We start from the raw sequence: 23,629 nt of genomic DNA, 5'->3' as shown, positions 1-23,629 counted from the left end.
CCACATCATCTCTGATTTTCTCTCCCTCTTTCTCTTTCCTCCCTATTCACCTAAGCTACTTGAAGACAGCCTACCTTGCATTCTTCTTATAATCTCCTTTTCTCTTCACCCCTCTTCCTTTTATAACCATAATATGAACACCATCTCTCATACTAAGACATCACTCAATTTGCCCTCACTGTCTCTAATCATGGAAACTTTAATATTTCTTTTAAATATCTTATTAGAATCGTCTCAGGTCTCATTTATCACATACTAATCTATATAACAAATAATGTGACTGTTGAGTTTTTCATCACATATTTTCTTCATCTCATGTTATTGTTTTTCAATGAACTCTACTATGAAACATATGTTCTATGTTTTTCGTATTACAACATTTTTTCACTCCTATGTTTTGTAGTGTAACATGATACTGATTTAAAATATCTGTAACCAATTTTTGAAAGAATGTGATTATGGAGCTTTTCTCCCTGGGACTCCACTGAAAACAGGTGCTTTCTGGCCCCGTCCAACTCTCCTGGTAAACAAATGTCAAATAAATAAATGATCGTGCTTTATCTTCTCAATAATTCATTTCAGGATAAGATTGAGGCATGCATGTGTGGCACCACCTGGAAGAAAACAGATACTTGGCAGGGGTGGGTGATCACCTGTCATCCTTAACAGGTATTACCCAGTCTGGGCAACAGTACCATCACCATTATGATGATTTGCAGAAAAAGGGGCTGTCAAGCTGGCTAAGTGGGTAGACCCGGAAGCGGAGAGAAGGCCAGAGTTCTATAGTAAGTACAAAAGTTTGTTTCTTAATGTTCACTGTTTCATTGGGTCATGTTTAACATAAAAAGTACAACAACATTGCATAAATTGAGGTATTTTCTGAAAAAGATATGTGCAACTACAAATATCTGTAATGCTGTTATGAAAATGCAGAGTAAATCATAAGCATGTATCCACATATAATTTGAAAAAAAAAAGATAAGGGTTATATGTTAACATAATTTTCTTAATATATGCAAATGTGACATATGTTTACTAAAATAATAATGTGCATAAGACGTAATGCCTGTGCTGCATTACAAGAAGCAGTTGTTAAGTATTTTTTAGGCTGAAAAAAATTTGCAGTTACACCTTCTAATTTAATATATTACAGTACAGCGGTAGCATTGTTGCCTCACAGCAACACCACTCGACCATGGGGAGGACATGCAGACTCCACACAGAAGGCGCTCCAACCGAGAATCAAACAGGAGAACCTCTTGCTGTGAGATAACAACGCTACTGCTGCACCACCGCGCCACAAGTCCCATATAATACTATTTGTTTAAGTAATTCTAGTATTGTGCATGTGTGTGTGTGTGTGTGTGTGTGTGTGTGTGTGTGTGTGTGTGTGTGTGTGTGTGTGTATTTATATTGATCTCTCTCTCTCTCTCTATATATATATATATATATATATAAACATCTTTACGGAAGTCCATTATTCTGTAAACTATTTTGAAATGTGTATAAAAAAAATTGCACCACTTAGCTTACAAATGAAGTGAAATAATTACATTAGTGTAAACAACTGTCACTGAATAACTGCTATACTCTAGCTAAAATTGTTATCTTTAATGGTCATAAGAAAATATTTTTACAGCACAGTAGATGAAAGAATTCCAGTGAAAACATTATACTTTAACCAGATATAACAAATATGTCAATCTAAACAGCATTATTATACATTGACTGATTATTTTTAATAATTACGAAGGATGTTTCTAGCAATGTACTGAATATCAGACAAAGAAATGTACAGAACATGAGAGGAACACACTCCTCTTCCAAGTACTCACAATCTATTTTATACTGAATCAACGCCTAATCTAAGTGTCAAGAGGTGGATCTGTTAGTTTATGCATTTCACCACTGAATCAATCTATAGTGCCCAGTTTAGAACTGATATTCAAATTATTCCATTACCATCTGGTGCTAATGTTTACTGGGATATACCTGCTGGGATATAGCATTTATCCAAAAAATGACAAAGCTTAATATGGTAAACAAAAAGTTTAACACTGTTTAGAACATAGAAAATTATGACTGGATCTCAGATTGTAACCTGCTTATTATGCATTTACATGGATACCAAGAAATTCACCTCAATAGCAAATGCGGAGAGGTGAAACTTGGCATCCATGTCAGGAACACGTAAAGGATCACAGTAGGAGACCTGGTCATAATTCTCTGCAGTGCATGGAGTTTTATTTGCTCCGTGTACTACTAGCTACAGGAAAAAAATTGCTAAGTGTTTTGCTGGCTTTCCAAGCTTCGAAGCACTTAGCGAGCGCTGTCAAACAGACAGCAACAGGTCTTACACCAGGGACAGACTGCTGACATAGACAGCAGGCAGAAATGACGCTGTCAAACTCTGCCTCTGTTAGTTGCTGGCCAGCAAGCACTACATTGTCTTGTCTTAGTGCCTAGCATGAGACACAGTCTAAACAATCGTGCTGATAAGGTGCTTTAACAATTAAGACTGGGTCTCACACTACAGAAGCACTTAAATAGTTTGCGTTTTTCCTGATACTGGAGCGTAATCTTCATGCTCCATGCACTACATACAAATTAGTTAATTCACTAATAAAAAATTCATCGTAAACATTAGTCTCAAGACAGGTTCTACAAAGCAAGAGTTGATTAAAATGAAGACAATGCATTGTTTATAAAACACTGAACTTACACATTCATAAAAAATGTTGTAGAGATTTAAAATCAAATGCATGAATGCATTTATTAGGAAAAAGAAAAAATATAGAGCACAGCATAAACAATACAGTGAAATGGATTGAAAGGCCACTATGTTTGCATCCTAATCAATAACAGCTTAAATAATTTTTGCAGCCATATTATATCACTAAAGCTATAGCACTTATGCTGGATTGTATTACAATGCACATTTTTGAAATTAGTTTGAAATTCTGGATAAGGAATTGTTTTTTTTCAGTGTTGAAGGCAGTGTTTCCTGGAGTCAGGGGGCTAGTGTGGAAAAGCAGTGGTCACTGCAGACAAGATTATTCTGTGGAATTTGCAGTGCTGGGGTTTTGCTAAGCTGAGGATATGAGACTGTATTTAGTATTAATAAGAGACGGTCTACTTGCTTGGAAGGGAAATGATTCCATTCTAAAAAAAAATTAATCAGGAGAACTCACAGAAGAATATTTACCCTTAATTGCACTAGTAGTTAACTTGCCTTTGTTATGAAAAATAAATGGTGCTCAAGATAAGGGGGTAGGGGATGAAGCTGCAGATTCAGTATGAGGACTTTTCAGGAGAGGAAAAATGTTGTAGTTCACTGCAATTATTAGCAAATCATTTCCAGTTGTGTAAGCAGAATACCTTCCCTACAGCACTTCTACCTTCAAAGGAAATGAAGTGAGAAACTTTCCCAGGCTAGAACAGGAGTTTGCAATTTTTTTGTTACTGTTTATTCAATATGTTAATGGAAAAATTAGGTAGCTATAGACAGAAATACTTGGAAACTTTTTGTTGTTTCAAGTAGCTGTTGACTGTTGTCAACAAAATTCCAGTTTAATGACACTGATGATAGGTTTTGGTTTGTATCATGTGCTTTGTTTTACTGTAATTCAGAAACAATTGAGGTCATGCTTTGTAATCAGAATGCAACTAATTTAGGCTAAATTTTAGTTGCTTTATGATGGGATCAGTGGAAGAGTATTTCACCATGTCATCTGTATACAAAATAATTGGCATATGTGGTAAATCTGTAAATGGTTTAATAATAGGGAGGGGAAATAAAGGGGGTGTTAATACAGAGCCTTGTGGAATTCCTTCATTAAAGCTGGTATTTTATTCTGATGCTATTATTTTTATATAGAATGATCTAGTTGACAGATATTTTTTTAATCAAAGTGTAACTTTTGTACTAAAGCGAACAGCTAGAAATATGTATATATTGATATAAAGTCAAATGTAGATTTTAGTGTGTGTGTGCATGTGTGTGTGTGTGTGTGTGTGTGTGTGTGTGTGTGTGTGTGTGTGTGTGTGTGTGTGTGTGTGTGTTTGTGTGATATTTGGGAAGCTGGTTTAACAATGGCTTTTTTCCCAATAATATGGGCATGGTTTTAAGAAAATGAAATGCCGAAGGTGTGCTGAATAGAGGGTGAGATATATTTACAATGAAGGTTACCAAATCCTGTTGGAGCATACTTTTGAATTTGGTTAAAAAGGGCTTCTTTTCCTTTAATGTACCAGACATAGAAGGGGGGATGTATAAGGGATGTTAGTGGGTGTGTTGGCTTTTTCAGATGAGATCCAGGGTTTGTGTGAAGCAGCAAGAAGACACTGCGGAAGGCTTTAATAGATAGGGAGCTGCTGCTTTGGATTAAATTTATGTTTACAGCATTAGATTTGGTGACATGTCCAGTTTCAAGATTAACCTGTCTCCAGAACTACTTTGGTTAGGAAATTAGAATGGTTTCCTAGCAATGGCCAAAGCATATTTTGTTCTGGTTTGGAGATTTTGTGATGAGGTTATACAGAAATATGAGTCTACTAAATATTTCATGGTTGGATTATTGGTTCCTGTGCTGCCAGCCTTAGTCTCTGAAAGTAAATAGGACTTTCAATTCATTTGGTAAGCATTTGTTTAGTTGGGGTGTGAGTATCTGGGTAATAATTGGAAAGTATTTGCTCTAAGCATGTAGGTAGTAAATATATTTAAAATACAAAAGAGGAGGAAATACAAGTGCTAAAAAAAGTCCAAAACACAAGAAAACTAGCACTGGAAGGAAAGAAATGACAAAATAATAAACCGAGCGACCATTTCAATAATATAAAACACTTTATTAATGCTTAACTTTCTCACCACATTTTCATCCCAGTAAAAGGACTTCATCAGATACCAAGCCACATTACTACTTTCCTTAAATACTATATTAAAAGCAATCAACCAGTAAATTCCTTGACTATATAATTAGTTAAAAATATGCATTTTAAACATGTTAAACATTTATAAATCTCTAATATAAAATGTTTTACTACATATAAAAAATATAAAATGTATATGTAATATATATATATATATATATATATATATATATATATATATATATATATATATATATATTAAAAAATATATGTATGTATATAAAAAGATGTATAATTTAATGAAGGATAAACACTGTCCTCTAGTGGAAGAATCTGTAAATTGCAATCAAATATAATACATTATGTAACACAATTAAAAATTATATACATATGCGCCAAGTACTAAATAATTCAAAATACATTCAGTGAAAGAAACATGTAAAATAACATTTAATGTAAAATAACTACCTAGGGAGATTCTGCCTATTAAAACACTTTATAACCTAGCAGATCTCAATTTTAAAACTGGGGCCATGGAGATGTTTTCATTTAACTCTAGTGGTATATTAGCTTCCAGCACCAACTGCCAGTAAAATTCACAATATTCTATTTTCATCTCCCATGGTCCCCCCATGGATCTTGATTAACTACTTCCAATACAAAAAATAAGAAACTTCCATTAGTAAAATCCAAAGTGTGCTTATAAAGTACATTTTTTATACCCTATTATTGATTTCACTTGACTGTTCATATATTCTCCTTTTTAATTTTCGTATAGTTTTCCCTATGTAAAATGCATCACATTTTTTACATAGGGCTAAATAAATCACCTCCCTACTATTACAATTAGAATAAGTTACAGCCTCTGTAAATCTATCTCTAGCTGCCACATACACTGCCTTAGTATTCAAAATAAAAGAACATTGATTACAGACTCTGCATTTGTAAGTACCTATTTTTTTATTATTATTCTATCTTTCCAAAGTACTATTATTTTCCAATAGTTCTTTAATCTCCCTACCCTTTTTGTACACAAATCTCAAAGGATCCTTAAAAATTATTTCTAGGTCTCAATAAGAGGCAAACCTGGACACATTATTATTAATAACTTCCCTAATAATATGAGCATCATTATTAAAATTTATTATGTAAGCTCCTTTAAACTTTTAATCTCCATTTTCTTTCACTTCCTTAAAATTAGGCTCTGTATTACCATCAGCACAAGAAGCATGATCCTTCCCCAGTACCCCAATATGGGACTATATTCCCCTTGTATATTTATCTTAACCTCCTCCATAACTTCTTCAATTAGATTAATGGGATATTTTCTATCCAAAAATCTCATTTTAAGTTTAATGCAGTCTTCCAAAAAATCTAAATAATTAGAGGTCATCCAAGACCCACATATGAACTGGCCTTTAATAAAGCTCTTCTTTTGTCTAAAAAACAAATACAAATTTGAAAAAGTATGTTTCCTAAAAACAATTGATTTAAATTCCTGTTTCCATAACCTTATGAACAGTAACATCCAAGTAATTTAATTTTTCCCTCATAATATTATGGGTAAATTTCAAAAATTATGTAGTTTTAGTAATATAATCCTGAAATCCATCTAATTCTTCTACTGACCATGTCCAAAAAATACACATATCATCAAAATATATTTTGTATAGATATCATCTATCTGCAAAAACTGAGTTAAAATGTCTTTTTTCTCCCATATGGACAGGACAATATTAGCATATGTGGGGGCATAACAAGCCTCCATTGCTACACCCTTCATTTGTTTAAAAAAGTCACCTTCAAAGTATAAAAAAATATTATTCAAAACCAGTTCCATTAATTCAATATACAGTCTGCATTGATCATTAGTGAATGCCTTACTATCAATTAAAGCTTCCTCAAACCACTCAAGCCCAATTGTGTGGGGAATAACAGTAAAAAGGTTCTTGTATATCAATCATTATAAATAATATATCTTCCCTAAATAAATTAGTCTTAATATGCCTCAAAAAATCCCAAGAGTCCTTTAATATACCTGTTTGTTCTACCCAAACTTCTTTTAATTTACAGTCCAAAAACTTGGCAGAATGTGGCTGAGGTAGGTTTTTGAGCCTGAGTAAATATATTTGTTTTATGGAGTCTTGACAGTGTAGTAAAGAAGACCAATCTGCACTGCTAATTGTGGTTTTGATGATCTTCACCTAAAGAATATTTTTAGTGATTACTGTTTTGTGTTAAAACTGGTAATATGGGAGAAAAAACTCATCCAAGCTCTTCCAAAATCCCACTATTGACCAACCTTCAGTCCTCTCTAAAAACCAGCTATCCTCCTGCTATAATAAAATGCTAATGGACACAGGTCCTACACACACCACTGTTCTTCTCTCCAAACCCTAAACTGGCTCGAACTACCTAATCATCTCATTCTTAGTCCTTCTCTCTTTGTCCATCCTGTCCTCTGCCTTTAAACTGCACCTACCAAACAGATATTAAATCTAACAATCAAAACCTACTAGAAGTCCATAACTACTATCCTTCAACCTTGCCCTCTGGAACTCACTCCCACCAACCATTCCTCATAAATTTAATATATCTCATCATCCTTACATTTTTTGATACATATCTCTACCTTTTAAACAAAGTTCCATCAACTTACCTACTCTGTAAGGTTTTGATGTCTGCTTGAATAACTCCTCTAGATGTTTATCACATTATTATTTATCCTCATCATACTGTACTGATTAGAATGCTTTTGAATTGTGAACTTAAATGTTTTATGTTGTTACTCTGTACAATCTTTTGTATTTATCCTGGTAAACCAACTGCAAATAAATAAATAAATAAATAAATAATGAGGAGTAGGCAGGTAAGTAACAATACAAATTAAACTGTTCAAGAAAGATGGGAATCACTGAGTCAAAAAAGTGAATGGTTAATGGTTTTGTAGCTTGGTCTAGATGGTTCTCTTAACATCTGAATAAGGTCTTTATCAGCCAGAAATTCATTAATATTACTTTTGGTGGTCCCTTGAAGATTAAGGTTAAAGTTACATAGTCTGTTGAGGATTTTAAAGGGAAAGACTGCATTCAGAAGATTAAGAATGAGGTCCTGATACTTTTTTTCTTGAGAAAAGGGAGATGGAAGACAGTCTACCTATAAGATAAAACTTTTAGATAGGAAATTTTAATAATTAACCAGCCTGGTTCAAACTCATTTATAAATGTAGCATGGGTAGTGATATTTACCTATAGATTTAACTTTCTGAAAGATCACAGTTCCTCTAACTTCTCTTTTTTTCCTTGTTGGGTAGTAAAATGTATCTGTATCCTAGAAAGAAATGGCGCAGGTATGGAGTGTCATCCTTGAGCCAAGATTATCTGATAATCCCATGCCAGAGGAGTATGTACAAACCATGGCTTCATTCAGTACTGGTCTGTTTACTTCACTTTCTGCATTTTGAGGGCAGCGAGTTAGAAGAGAGTTCCAAATGGTGTTAAATGATTTAAAGAAGGGTTATGGTGATGAAAAAAAAACAGTAACAGAATGGATATTTTAGATATGGTCAGATATGTCATATGGCTTCTGAGATTTCAGACAACAGGCACTTCTGTGTAGGGTCTAGTCTGGTCCCATACTGGAATTGCAAACGACAGGTTACAAAGGCTTAACAGACTACTCTCTTCAGTTTGAGAAACACAATGCAGAGGTCTGTCTGAGATACACCCAGGGTCCATCTTGGTTTTCATGTAATTGAAACATGGGGACCACATGGATAAAGTGGATCTTTTCCAACACAAAGATGATTCTACTCTTTTCTGTCACTGAATGCATTATACAACTTTCTGCCAAAAATTTAAGATGATTTCAAGAAGCTTGACATTTGCCTGTGGGGTAATGAACTAGTAATACTGAAAATCCCACCAATGAGATAAAAAACACACTTCAGTATAATCAGTCTGGCTAGATCAAAATCATCTCAGCAAAGTGAAGTATCTCTTCATCTTGGGTAAAATGTGTATATGCATTTACATACTTCAAATGCAAAGACTGTTTCTTTTATGTTATTTTGCAACTATAGCACTTAACTTAGCTCACACAGCCTCAATAGTTACTTTTCCAGGGGGTAAGTCGCTCCCACATCCCATGATCTGATATATACCACCTTTACAGTTGTACACACTGGGGCAAGGCGAATATCCCCAAAACAGTGTATATCAGTCTCAGGCACTCGTTTTTTAATGGAGCAAGTGATTTTCACTATCATGCATATTAATGACATGGTGATAAGTTGCAATTATTATATTTGTCATTAATAGTCAATAAATCTAGCCATATTTGCATTAAACCTTATCTTGATCATTACTTCCCTGCAGGTCTCTGTGCTCACTTGCTGCCCTTTGGCAGTGGTGTGAGGGGTGGACTCTAAGGGGAATAATGCACAGTATTCTCAACCACATGCAATGTGGAACATACTATCATTATTTAATGGCAGAACAGACTTTTTCTAAATGTCATAGTCATGTTTGCTATCAATTAAAAAGTACTGTTACATCAAACATCTCATGATTCAATTCTTCTTAGAAGTTAGATTTTTTTGAGAAAGTCAAATCCATGCTTTGGTTTACAAAGAACTTCAAAAACTATGTAGACAGAAAGAAAGATTCAGGAAGACTGGGAGTCCAAATTCTTCCATTCTAAGTGACATCATAATTTTGAGGGCCTTCAGAGAAAAAAATCTGTGAAGAATTGTACTACATCACCAAGCTGCAGCCAGTCTGGTTTATGGAGTGTAGGGCAGAGCTGAACTGCTTATGTCTGACTTTCTTCATATTTATAATATGTCAACATTTACTAATCCAGAGCTCTTATCCTAGATGGTGGAAGATGCCTGCCTGATTTATAGATTGCTCACCCACTGAGGACACTGGATGATGGCACATCCTGGAAGGAATTAGGGTCTGGTTCTAAAACATGGACAGCCCTGTTCTGAGAAGGTGAAGCCAGACCCTCAGGCCATTGAGTTGAGGGTATTCCCTGCCCCCTCTTGACAAATGAAGGAAAAGACATAGGTAATGGCTCAAACAAACTTCATGAACACCTGGAAGATGCCTTTCTTTGGATTGTTCTTACTTACGATAGTACACAAAGTGTTAAAGGTGCCATACAGTACGCTGAACCGGCTTTAGTCAAAATTTACTTTGTAATATTATGTTGAAAAATATTTGATCAAATACTACAAAATGCTAAACTAAGTGCATGCTTTTGTATTGAATCAATGAAAGTGAATAGATGTGGTTCATTAACTCACACTGACTGTTGCAAACTGTGTTTTTGCCAAGATCGGCACTTAGAGGGGTAAGGGAATTGCTCCTTTTCCCCACTGTTCTGCAATCTCAGACTTGATATCTGTATAAGTAGTGGGGGTGGAGGGGCGTCAAGCAGGTGGTGCATTGGGAGGCTTGCTTCCCTGCAAAAACATTGTGTCAGGTATTTTTATTTATGTTTAAGGTCTTTGGTACATTTGATGAAACCATTTGTTTTCAATGTGTTGCAGATTGGGCTATTATTGTTGAAATATATGCATTTTTTATACTCATGCAGATGCAATGTCTCAGCCTGAAGAATGAACAGTTTCAAGGACAACTGGAGGAAGGAGATGTTCAGCAGAAATGGAGATAAAATTATATAAAATGTAGAAAACTATGGAGCTTTATGAAGTTGCAATTGGTTCAGTTCAAAAGACAACACATATTTTAATCACTGTAGTCTTTTTCTATGAGTTCATCTTGGGAATGTTTGAAGAAATCAAGTTTTACATGCATTCTTACTCTGTAAATAATTAAAAACATGGCCTTAAAAGTCTAGGGCATATAGTATGAGTTGTGATGTGGATAGCTGTATAATTTGTGCCTGCTTATTTTAGAAATTCCATGCTGTGGATAGGTTTATTATCTGTGTCTGCATATTTCACAAATTCCAAACAGCTGTAATCTGGTATAACAAATATTTGACTAAACTGCATGCAAGCAAAAAGATGCATTTAAACACACGTGTAACCAGGGAAACATCTGCTGTCTCTCTATACAGTAATCTCTTACCTATGATCTAAATGTCTGTGACATTATTAATAACAAAAAAGCCAATAATTTACTGCCTGTGCACATCACAAAGTTTTAGGATATTATACTGTTCTGTTTTGCGGTGGTGGTGCTGCGGTAGCGTTGTCACCTCACAGTAAGACATTGTCCTGTTCGATTCTCAGCTAAAAGCGTCTTCTGTGTGGAGACATGAGTGAATGGGTGTACCTTTGTTGAAGGTTGTGCGTCAGGGGCTGCTGCACGTAAAATCTACTGCCAATCATTAGCGGACTGGAGTTCTGCTGTGGCATCCCCTAACCGGGAAAAGCCAAAAGATACAACAACAACTGTTCTGTTTTGTATATAACAGTAATGCAGTATGAACAGAAAACATATGATAATATATACATCTACTCTGTTCGTGAACCTTACTACTTACTATATGTGGAACAGGCTTTCTAGTAATTTCTTTTCTGACATAAATGCAATTATAGAAATAAATTTTACTCAGGATGCAATACACACTGGGTAAAGAATTGAAAGACTTGAATAAAAATAATACAAATAACTTTCACCATTTAAGTAGTATTTGGTGGCTAAACTATTCAAGAAATGACAGTATCAGTGTTTTAAAGACTGCAAATGACTCAGGGTTTTTAGGACAGCACTTTCTCAAGCCATCCCAAGAGCTTTCATTGATACACCTATTGCTTCTCATTTCTTGGCAGACAGCTCTGCTCCACTCAGCTAAAATACTCTTGTTTTTTTTTCTCTAGTGGCCTTGACCTACTTAAGTGGAAACAGCCTTCATTTGTCCCTGTGCTGCAGAGTTATCTTGGAGTAGCATATCCCCTCTCCTCCCTGGTGCACACATAGCACTCTGCTCTACAACCAACAGACATGAATTGCACAGAATCTCTGGCTGTGTCCTAATTTAAATATGCAGCTTTGTTAAGCCAGAAATATAAGCAAAACTAAATCCAAGATGCAGGTGCTGCTGGAGTTCTTTAGGTAATATCAATTACATCACCTTTAGAAAGCCTCATTCCCAACCAACTTATATCATTTGGATTTATAAACTTCATATATTTTTAACTAAGATGAAATCAAGATGGAAACAGATCACATTTCTATGCCTGAGGGCTACATTCACCAAGTTTACACTCTTTCTTGGCTTCTCAGTTCGCCAGCCTGTTTTACTGCAAGTCTTGTTTTGTGAGTTGGCTCTTTGTATAGAAGAGAGAAACTTTCCTGAAAAGAGCAAAACAATGTTTTATAATTTTGTAATATTTTCTGGAAGTCCACTGCAATCAGGTAAAAAAAACTAGTTCACAAAGATACACAAACTTACTATTCTAAACTGCAGTCTAACCATAAACAAAAGCCACAAAAATTCTGGAGTTCTGAACCCTGGCATACAAAAACAATAAATATCCACATTCCGATAAACCTCCTCTAGAGATAGCCTCTCTCTTTAACTCTTTGATTATAAATACCATAGTTGATATTACCGCTAACTTTCCCCACACTAGAGGCAACACAAGCTATGCTATTCCAACAAAAACTTCCACTACCTTCCCCACCACTACAAAAAGCCCTCACACCCATGAACCCAATACCCTCATTTCTCCCAATTTCACTCTTAATCCCACTTCTACTACAACTATAAAAAGGCTACTTCTGAAGCTCAATCCCTGTTCCAATGTACCTGACAACTTACCCCCTAAATTTCTAAAGCTTGCTGCTGAAGCCATTGCATTCCCTGTAAGTATCCTTACTAACAGATCCATTCACTAATTATATGTATCCAAATTATGGAAAAAAGCCTTTATTCTTCTTCTTCATAAAGGCAGCAAAAAACACATATCAACAACTTTTGTCCTATTGCCATTCTCTCTTCTATCTCTTAAGATCTTGGAAAAGTCCATTCACATTCAGCTGATGCACTGTCTGCTTCTTAACCATCTTCTATCCCCCACACAACAAGGATTCAGATCTGGCCATAGCACTGCAACTGCCCTCATATCTTTCTTAGAAACTGTCAACACAGCTCTGGATGCTGGGAAAGTAGTTTCCACCCTCTTCTTCGATATAAGTCTTTTAATACTGTTTCCCACCCTTTACTACTGTCACAACCGTCTAACTTTGGCCTATCTTCCACCACACTCAATGGTTCTCCAGCTATTTAACAGACAGACAACAGGCTGGGCTGTCAAAAAATCAACTCTCTCTCTCTCTCTTACCTCTACATTTCTCCTCAAGTTCCTCTCAACATCTTCTTCTTCACATATCTTCATTTAATAACTTCCACTCATCACAGATCTTAGATCTATTATGATGACTCAAGATGAGTCTACCGTTTGTTGACTCTATTTCTGATCTCCAAATGATAACTCAGGAAGCCTTCTCTACACCGAATCCTGGATGTATAATAACCACCTAGCCCTTAACCCAAATAAAACCAAGATCATGCTATTCACCCCAAACAAAGTCAACCCTGTTAGATAAAACCAAGATCAATATCTGTTCTCAAAGTAAAGCACAAACAGAAATTGTCACCCACACAAAACTTTTAGGAGTCACCATCTCCGAACTCCGAAAATTTGATATTCACTTGCAACATAACATCCAAAAAACTCACCAAAACTAGGAATTCTCTATAGGCACTATCACGTCCTCAGCACCTCCACTAAACACACCCTTGCCTCCACTTACCTGTTCCCTTCCCTCATATATGACGCCCCACTACTTACCAACTTTCATACTATACTAAGGGCCAGACCTGAGACTTGTTACAATAAAATAGCCAAATTCACTACAAATTCCAAATACTCCACCCAACACTGTACTGCTCTACACATCCCAAAATGGCTCGAACTTCCAAACTACCTCTCCTACCTGCAAATAACTACAGCCCACAAACTGAGCTTTAAACCTTCTGATTGTCCTGCCCTTAGCTCAATATTCTAAAACTACCTCACAAACAGGCCCCTTAGATCGGAGAATCAGCAACTCACGGCCAGCTTCTTTACTCCCATTTTTTAGCCAAATGCTGGAATGCTCTACCTTTAACCATTAGAAAAATCCAAAATCCTGCCCACTTTAAAGTTTCTCTATATGAACACCTATCTTCCATCTGGAACTGCACTTGCTCTGGCCCTCCTTAGAATTCCTATATGCTCTAACTACCTCAAATATGTTGCAGCTGTCACTGCTATTTGTCTTTCCTCTGAATTTCTAGCTGTGTTTTTAACATTGTAAACTAATTATTTTGTTACTTGTATATTACCAATGTAAAAAATTATTACTTTTATTGTTGTACTGAGGAGCTTTTCACCCCGGGCCTCCACTAAAAATGGGTTCTGATTGGCCCTGTGGACTTTCCTGGTTAACGAATTGCAAATAAATAAGTACTGGACTCATTAAAAGTTATTGATTATACACATGCATGTTCCAGAATTAAATGGACATTTCACATAATTAAAAAGGACACACAAATGTGGCAGCAGAAGCTGTTTGTCCCATTCTACCACACCTCACTATATCTCATATAACTTGGTCTCAAATATGATCCTTAGATAATACGGAGATCTATGGCCAGATATCCAGGCATCAGGACAGCAGGACAGCTTAGTGGAGCCTCAGTGCCACAATGTGGATTAACTGTCACTTGTGAGGTGCCAGCACCAGACAGACCTATAAATACTAAGAATCCCATGTAGCTTTATAGACTAGCAGACTGTGGACAGCTAAGCCCAGCACTGGTATCTGTAGCTGTGGTCAGGATGTCCCAAAGCCATGTGCATCCAGACAGTGTACATACTGCCTGCTACATACAAAGTCTGTGAAGTGATGAACATACAGCAGTGGCAGGTGACAGGAAAGACACAGCACAATGATCTTTTGCAGAAAGTACATTTGTGTCATACTTACCATAATTGTAAATGTTTGTAGAGATCAATGTTTTAGTAATGATTCTTGGGTCTTCCTGCCATGGAGAAGTCTACAGCTGGCCCAATTTCCAGAGCCTTTACATCATCTCTAGCCAACAGACATCCAAAGACCAATGTCTGGATGTCAGGGTAAAGAAGGTCGTCCATCGATGCCATCATTGGGTCTTTCTAAGGAGTGGATGAGTAGTCTGTTGCCTAAGGACAGCACAACCTCCCCAGTTGTCAGAATTTAAGTGAGAAGGATAAAAAACGTAGGAGACAGAGAGGGGGTGATGGAGATAAGAGGGTTATCTGCAGAATAAACTCTTCTACCCTTTGCAAGCAGCAAGTATGAGTCAAGTGGTCAGCAGATAGAGAGGTTGGAGAATGGAAGTATGTACTACAACACTTATCTACTCCAACATCTACAATCGTGGTAAGTGGGACATAAGTGTACTATGTTCTTTGTAGTCAATGGTGCAATACTGATTCTTGGAAAGACAAAGATAAAAGTTGGGTGGTGGGTCATCTGCAGATAGTAGCTGCAAAACTTGCTCTAGCCCTGGAGACACTGTCTAGGTTATAATGTATGTATTACAATCTAGCAAGGAAAAAAAACCAATCACTAACTGAGCAAATATGCCCGATAAGTGATAGTTTCATTGGAATGATGTCTCTAGCTGGATTGCCTAAACAGAATGGTAGTAAATTGAGTCACCATTTATCATATGTCATCAGTAATGTATCACCCATGTAACTCAGATATATCACACAAAATGTCTGTATTTATGAACAAACAGTTTATTAATCCCTAAAGCCTTCCCTTAAATATGAAAAGCAAGTGAATATGCTGATGGGTTAAAACCTTTGACTGCATAGTCATTATTCCCTAATACCTACTTGGATGATTGTTACAAATTGTGGACTATGTTTATCAATGTATTTACAATTCTGCACTATGTTTTTCACTGCATTATGGATACAGTGATAGTGTAAATACTTATTAAAGTAAGTTTATTACTGGTCAAGTGGATACGCAAACTGCAATCTTACTAATAGGGTTTGTAAGGAACACTGGTGCTTCCCATAGCTACCATCTAATTTTTAAAATGGGGTAAGGTTAAGAAAGTCCACCTTGCAAACAGCATTATGGGAAATACTTTTTTCCTCACCTTACCACCACTCTGCATTTCCTTGGCAAGCTGCCAGTTGATCTGCAATTACATTACTGCCATGAAGTTTCTTATTTATGCCTTTTTCCCTGTTTGAGCACAGAAGGTCATAAACTGAGATAAAATGCAATATAGCAGGCAAAACAGACATGAATACTCATATTTCTTAACATCTGGAAAAGCATCCTTAAGGATAATGATGTACTTCTCAAAATGTCAGTGCTCTAAATCATCAAGACTCATATGTTGCATACTGTGTTAAAGTATTTTCAGGTACTGTTCCTGGCTTTATGACTGTGCGATAGAGAATCTATCCTGCAATTTTTTTCAACCTGCATATAACTATGTCTCTCATCTGATAAAGAAAATGGAAAGATATACCTAGGATTTCAAAACCAGAAATAATGATGCCTGGTCTATGGGCAAAAAAAGGAATTAAGGATTCTACAGTCAGTAGTAACCAAAACATTTTCAGTAACACTTTAACTACTGGAATAGGTAGCCATTCTCAAATGCAGTTCTTTGCAGGAGTGACAAAATTAATTAGATGCACCAGCCTTTAGTCCCAGTATCAGTCATGGCTCACATCATGGATTTACCACAAGGATCATACCTCTCAACTTTGCATCTCTAGAATCAGGCATAAAGTCAAGTCAAAACTAATCAGGGAAAAAGGCTCAAATTCAGGGACAGCTTATTAATACTGAAGCTATAAGCTTATAAATGTTCCATAATAACAGGATTTGTATCAGTGTGCTTTTTGTGGGGAAGAAAAATATTGTAATTGCTTGTATTGTTTCAAGAAAGTGATCCTCACTGTTTTCTCATGAAAATAAAACATTTCTGAGGGAAAAGGTAACATTCTCAGAAAAATTCAGGGATATCCCAGAAAATGAGGGACAGCTGAAAGTTATGACTAGGAATATACAACAGTCTTTATGGGTAAGAACAAGCAATTGCTTGCCATCATAAAGGAAAATTCTTATCTGAAGAGACTATGGCTCATTTTTGCCAGGAAAATTCATCACAGCAGTAAATAAGATACAAACAGGTGATAGAATATGCCTTGATTTTAGCTAGGTTTTTGAAACAGTATTTCAGTACTGAGAAAGATTAGAAGCTAAAAGCTGGGACTCAATAATAATATGGAAAGTAAATATGTAATAACATACCCAAAGGCTTTGGAAAATACAGAGAAAGAAACCACAGTGAAGAACATATAAACACATTAAATATACTGTTTACCTCTCATCAGCAATCTTCATTCTGCAAAACAGAAGGCAACTGCTAAATAATGATTGCCAATGTCACTTCTCTATAAACTATAGTTTAAATACTAAGTCAAAAACATTGACTTTTGGAGAATGCACACAAGCAACCAGCTTGGGGCATATCCCTGTAAACTCCACGTAGGGTCTCTGTCTCTTTACTTCTCAAATAAATATAACTCTAAAGCAATCATATCTCAGGGTAAATTACATTTAATTTTGGAAACAGAAAAATACTAAAGCTGAAATTTTCAAAAATCACAGCTTTCACTTAAAGCTCACCAGTCAGTCATCAAAAAGAAGTATTACTATAAACGCACTGCTAATCAAATACAAATGAAGCTAGACGGAAACAAATAAAACAAGTGTGCCGAACTGAAATGCACTTCACCTTACCTGCTTATGCACACTCATAGCAGTCATGTATAAGTGACTTGTGAGAGCCATTTTATTTTATTTGTTAAAATAATCACTCTCTGTTTTGGTGTTTCATTTCTTGTACTGTCACTGTCAGTAATATAATGACTCAAAAGCAAATCTTCTTAAACAAACACAAAAAAAGGATAAAGACAAGCTGGAAGCATGAGCATCTTTGTGGCATAGAGGTATAAAGCTCTGACAACACTGTGGAAATCCTAGTTTGAACAATTGCTCAGGCACCTGTATGAGCTTATTGGGGAGGATTTAAGTGACAGGCCACTGCCTGCTCATCCATATAGGGGAAGGAAGGTGGCTGTGGCTTCCCACACTGTGACACCTAGCAGGAGCAGTAGGTATCTACCGCATACAGTCCCAGGACTACCAAGGCTGAGCTTCTGACCACAACCATGCTTTCTGTGAAGGAAAATCTTTGGAAGGCTGCTATAGTGAAGCCTGGAAGATGCACCACATGTGGAGTGCTTATCCATGGGAGAGGGTAGTCTGCCCCACAGGACTATAAGCCTAGCCTAGTCTGCTTCCTTTCTCATAACTCTTCTCATGAATGGCTGCATTCATGGGGGAATCCTGGGCAGGATCATATGGGATATAGAACTCACACCTGCCCACTAGTCCTTAGTTCCCTTGACTGCAGAACAAATGGGCTAACTGGATGCAGGTGGAGGAGTCACTCGGCTCAGTATTGTAGGGGTCCAAAAAAAAAAAGAAGAGAGAAAAACATGAAGCATGGAAATTGTGTGACAGACTACTGCTTAACTATTTATCAAAACTACATGTTCCTCAATGGAGGTCAATGCATTTGTGCAGACGCTTTAGGGTTAATTAAAGACCAGAAGTATAGCAGGCAAAGCTCCATGTATAGAGAGGCACATGTGAGGTTTGCTTCCACAGAAAAGCACATCAGCATGAAAAGCACATTTATTTTTTTTGTTTTCTGCTATGGTACTAGGAATGTTTTTTTTTTTTTTTTTTATGAACTGCTATGAGGCTTGGAAACAGACAAACAAATGATTACAGAGAACAATCTTAGATCTACTGCAAAACTATGCAGTAACAACACCTGAGAATGCAATGTTTGATGCTGACATCTAAAATGAGTGAAGCATCCTTCCACAGTAGAGCAAATGTTTTGAATGCACCTTCTCTGCAAACAATGTAATGTTTGCTTGAATCATGTGGTACATCAGAGCACATCTGTCCCAGAGACTTCCTATACTCTGGAACAAGCTACTCATCTATGTCAAGCAAAATTCTTCATTAGCACTCTTCAAGAAAAATCTTGATGAGTGAATGGGAAATAGGAAATACACCCTGGGGATCGCTTCTGTGTCTCTGCTGGACAGTGGCACAGGAAAATAACTTTCTTGGGTGGCGTAAGCTTTGATATCTTGCGGGCTAGGCTTACGTAGGCCCTTGGGCCGATAGCCTAGTACCTACCTATGAACCTATAAGACATTTAATGATCGTAGACATTTCAAATGTGGCAACTCTGATTACCTCTGGTGAAGGTGAGGTCGGTAAGAAGTTTCATCTCCCTTGTGATGTCCAACTGAAAATGACTGAAGGAAGGATCAGCAGCTGGTCTGAAGTTCTGCAATGACTCAGTGGCTTTAATGATCCTGTAAGAGCAAAAAACATTCAATATGTCATTAAACAATTCACTTTACTGCTGTCTTGCATTCAGTGCCTTGCCATAGAGTACTACATTTTTACAAGTTGTACAATAAGAGATTGAAAATGCAAAAAATGTCAGGGGAATCAGACTTGGAGAATATTATCTGCAGTACAGCATTCTGCATAAGCGTATGTTACTCTTTCAGCTGGGAAGCAGTCCTTATGCTCTTCAAATAAAAATATAAATTTTGCCAAAATTAAAATGACTTCTTGGGCCACCATATGTTGTATCCATCACTCTGCTTGCTGGGGTTGCCAAATATCTTTCTTAACCAATAGCTCTGTTCTTTTCTTTCACTTTTCATAGGAAATGTATCTTAGTTTTCTTAAGCATTGATAATTCCTTTATTAGTTTTATACCCCATACCATGCTATAAAGAATCCTCTGTTATCGTAATAGTGACTTGATTTCAACATACTCAGAGATGCTCACTTAGACAAAATAGGTGTGAAGAGGATTGACTTGCTGTTCTTGTTGAAGTTTTTACTTGCCCTGAGGTATAGCAATGTGGGATCCATTTTTAATTTTACTAGTCTATTCGAGTTTTAACTCAAAAGTGCTAACCATTTAATATGCAGACCAGATGAAATGTTCATACCTTATCTAATCAGTGTGATTGTTATTAATAAATTTGCTTGCATGAAAAGTAACTATTCAACGTGATGGTTACTATTTTATTATTGTTTAACCTGATAATGGCACTAGCAAGCATTCCTCACATCCTTTGCAGCCATGACCCTGGCCAGAGGGGTAAAGATTAATGCAATATATATTAACAGTTTAGAGTAGCCAATCAACCAGCATGCTTTTTTTTTAAGGGGATGGGCTAAGGAAAGAGTATTTTATTACAGATAGACAACTCACACAGACATGTGATCAGAAGAGTTCTCTCTCTCTGTTGAAATGTCAACATTCGAAATACCGAGTGCCAACAAGCCGAAAAAAAAGACCAAAAACACGAGAAGGGCTAATCTCAAAAATTGCTTTACTCCTTTAAACTTCTTTTTGCAGGGGTGAAGGGACAAGCCCACCCTACACCATCATGTGGATGGGAAATTCAGCTGTGCAGAGGGTGAAGCTGACTGCATAATGTTGTGGGGATTGCTATCCTCAACAGGAAAAAAATGTTTTCAAAAACTGCATTGATAGAGTTTTCTGTCATCAGCACAGTATTTGAGGAAATTATTTTCAATCTACTGCTATATAAGGCTCCATCTGCCATCCATCCATAACTCTTTTCATTAAATTACACTTGCACTGCTTTAGGTCTCCACCAAACTATCTGCCTTGTGTCTTCAAGCTATGCTCCCTTGGTCTCATATATACCTCATAGTGTATTTTTTTAAATGATGGCAAAGTAATGAAGGTTTCTATCATATTCCATCTACTTTCTCTCTTTAAGACTATAGTGTGGTAACCATATGAAATCTCAGGACACACTAGAGTGACTCCCGAAATACTGAGACTGAATGGCAGAAAGAATGGACTTACATACAATAAGTCCGAGATGCCATTTCTCAGAATATTCTCTTTTCTCCAAAGTATGGTAGACTTGCAGTTGGCGTATATAAGTTTTTGGGGGGAGGCCCCCCACATGAGGGTGTAGGGTGGGCTTGCTCCCCTCCCAGCAAAAGGATGTTTAAAGGAGTAAAGCAATTTTCGAGATTTGATCTTCCCATGTATTTTTGGTGTTTTTTTTAGTTTGTCGGCACTCAGAATTTTGAATGTTGACATTTCAATAGTGAGGTTTTCTGATCACAGACCAGTACTAAAATATTCTTTCCTCAGCTCACCTCTGCCAAAAAAGCATACTGGTTGACTGACTACTCTAAACTGTCCGTATATATATATATATATATATATATATATATATATATATATATATATATTGCATTAATTCTTACCCTTCTGGGCAGGGTTATGGCTTCAAAGGACCTGAGGACTGGTTCCATTATCAGGTTAAAACAATAATAAAATAGTAACCATCACATTGATTAGTTACTTTTCCTGCAAGCTGATTTTGTTGTAACAATCACACTGATTAGATCATGTATGAGGATTTCATTCGGTCTGCATATTAAATAATCGCACTCGAGTTAAAACTCTGAGACTAAGAAAATTAATAGCTGTAGAAAGCTTTGTGTTTGTCATTTGCCTGAGAATCTATTTTTTTTCCTCAAATTTAGTCTTTGAAGTATTAATTAACCCTTTTAGCTGCCTGTTTATATTGGTCAGGGGGGACTTTTAGTATGTTGGGCTTTGTTCCTCCTACACTTGTCCAAGAATTTTTTTCTGTTGTTCTAAAACCAATTGATATTGGGATTCCACCAGTATGACTTGTCTTTAGAGTTTGTCTTATTCTTAATACAAGTTGGCACAGCTTGCTCTATACAGCTATCAATATGGCTATACAGAGATTTTGTAAATAGCTAAGTATATGTTATGATATTTACTTGGCTTGGGGGTGCTTCAAATTTAAACAAGGTGCCGCTTAGTAGAGAGAGAGGTCACTTTGGAATAGTTCCTAAAGGTTTTTGGTTTTGCTGTGTCCCCAGATTTAATTTTTGTTTAAGTAATACTGTGTTATGGTCAGATCTGAATAGCAAAGACATTACATTAGGTGAAGAACATCGCTCCTCCATGTTTGTGAGTTCAAGATCAAGAATGTTTGCACCCCTGGCTGGAGAATGGACCAACTGTTCCAGGATGCTGGTATTAAAAATGTTTAGGAATCGGTGGACTTGTGCATTAGATGTGATATAGGATTCCCAATCTATAGAGGGGTAGTTGAGATCCCCAATGAATACTGTATTGGGTTGAATGGTGAGAGACTGTTGTACACTGAGGAAGGTAGTATGCATTCCCTGGGACATGGATGGGGACCTATAGGCTGCAAGGATATAGTAGATGATCTTGTTTATGGTGAGGTGCAAATGTATGAGTTCCAGTGGGTCACATACTTTAACTATCTGGATGTGAGGTTGCTTTTAATATAGACTGAGACCTCTCCACCTTTAGTTCCCTCCTGTGCAATAGCTGATCTAATCTTGTTAAGACTTCTAGCACTGAGTAGTGCCACCTTCAGATACTTCTTTGAAGATTCAGTAACTTGGGAGGTTTATCAGTTTGACATTGACTAAGAAAGGCACTATAGGGGTGGAAAACGTCTTTGCCAATATCCGAAAGCCTAGAGAGGATAAGTGCAGACCATCCCTGGCAAAGCAGTGTGGTCTGCCAACCATGTCCTCTCAGGCTGTCAAATATTGTACTTCTTTGGACTGACACCAGAAGCTAAGCCAGTTGTTAAAATACATAAAACAAAATACTGAGATAGACAGGAAAAGTGTTTTCTTTAATAAGTACAAAACTTTCACCAACAAACTTCTTCGGGCATCTGTTGCTGAAGAAGCCTGCTGGCAAAAGATTTATACTTATTAAAGAGTAGATGTCTCCTGTGTATCCCAGTGCTTTGTTTTATGTAGTAATTTGTTTTGAGTTCCCAAGTCACTGGGCTTATAACCATTTTACTGTTGTTCCTCCCAGTTGTTAACATCAATCATTTTTTTTGTTGGGAATGTGACATCATCCTTGGAGAAGGTAGCGTGTTGCTCAGTGCTAGGCTCATACCTGCCTGAGACACATAATCAGTGAGCTCGATCACGTCTCACTTCATATAGTCAAGAAAGGTACATCTCAGGTCATTAACACCCACATGGACTATGACAGAGTGCCAAAGCTTTAAAAGCTGTAACACACTTTGCTGTTTCATGAAACTTGTGGCAGAATGAAGCATCGAACAGCATTTAATGCTACTAGTTGATTAAAGGTGCACTTCTTTTCTAGCCATTGTCCATAGAGTGGCATTAAGTGTCTTATAGCTCTCAAAGCTAAAAATGCTTCAAACGCCTACATTTTTTCCATTCAAAAAAAAGTAGTAAGTAAATTAGGCAGTTAAAACCCTGTGCATTACAAACTGTGATTAGGTTTCTCTGATCATAACCAGCTACCTATATGTTATCAAGAAGAATGTCACAGTTCACCTTTCAAACACTCACCTGTTCTTGAAGTGAATTTCTTGTCATTTATTTCTTGAACATACAACAAGCTGATTATGGTAAGAGGTGTTATTATAATCTTCTGTGTAATACATGTGCCATGCTGATTATTCTGCAAAGTAAAAACATAATAATGCTAG

The 23,629-nt window shown here is 36.6% G+C and overlaps 1 protein-coding gene across 1 annotated transcript in view; it reads right to left on the bottom strand.

The window, feature by feature from the left end:
* Positions 1–23,629, bottom strand: part of TRIM46 (tripartite motif containing 46) — a 564,405-nt gene that overhangs the window by 165,853 nt on the left and 374,923 nt on the right. The window contains exon 7 of the mRNA XM_044080147.1: positions 19,257–19,378. Within this exon, the coding sequence (XP_043936082.1) occupies positions 19,257–19,378 (122 nt within the window). The remainder of the gene's footprint in view (positions 1–19,256; positions 19,379–23,629) is intronic.

This window comes from Protopterus annectens, chromosome 8.part0 (genome assembly GCF_019279795.1).
Source record: "Protopterus annectens isolate FY-2018-M chromosome 8.part0, PAN1.0, whole genome shotgun sequence".
Classification (NCBI taxonomy): domain Eukaryota; kingdom Metazoa; phylum Chordata; order Ceratodontiformes; family Protopteridae; genus Protopterus; species Protopterus annectens.
Note: the sequence above shows the minus strand (reverse complement) of the source record. Positions and strands in the feature narration are given on the sequence as shown.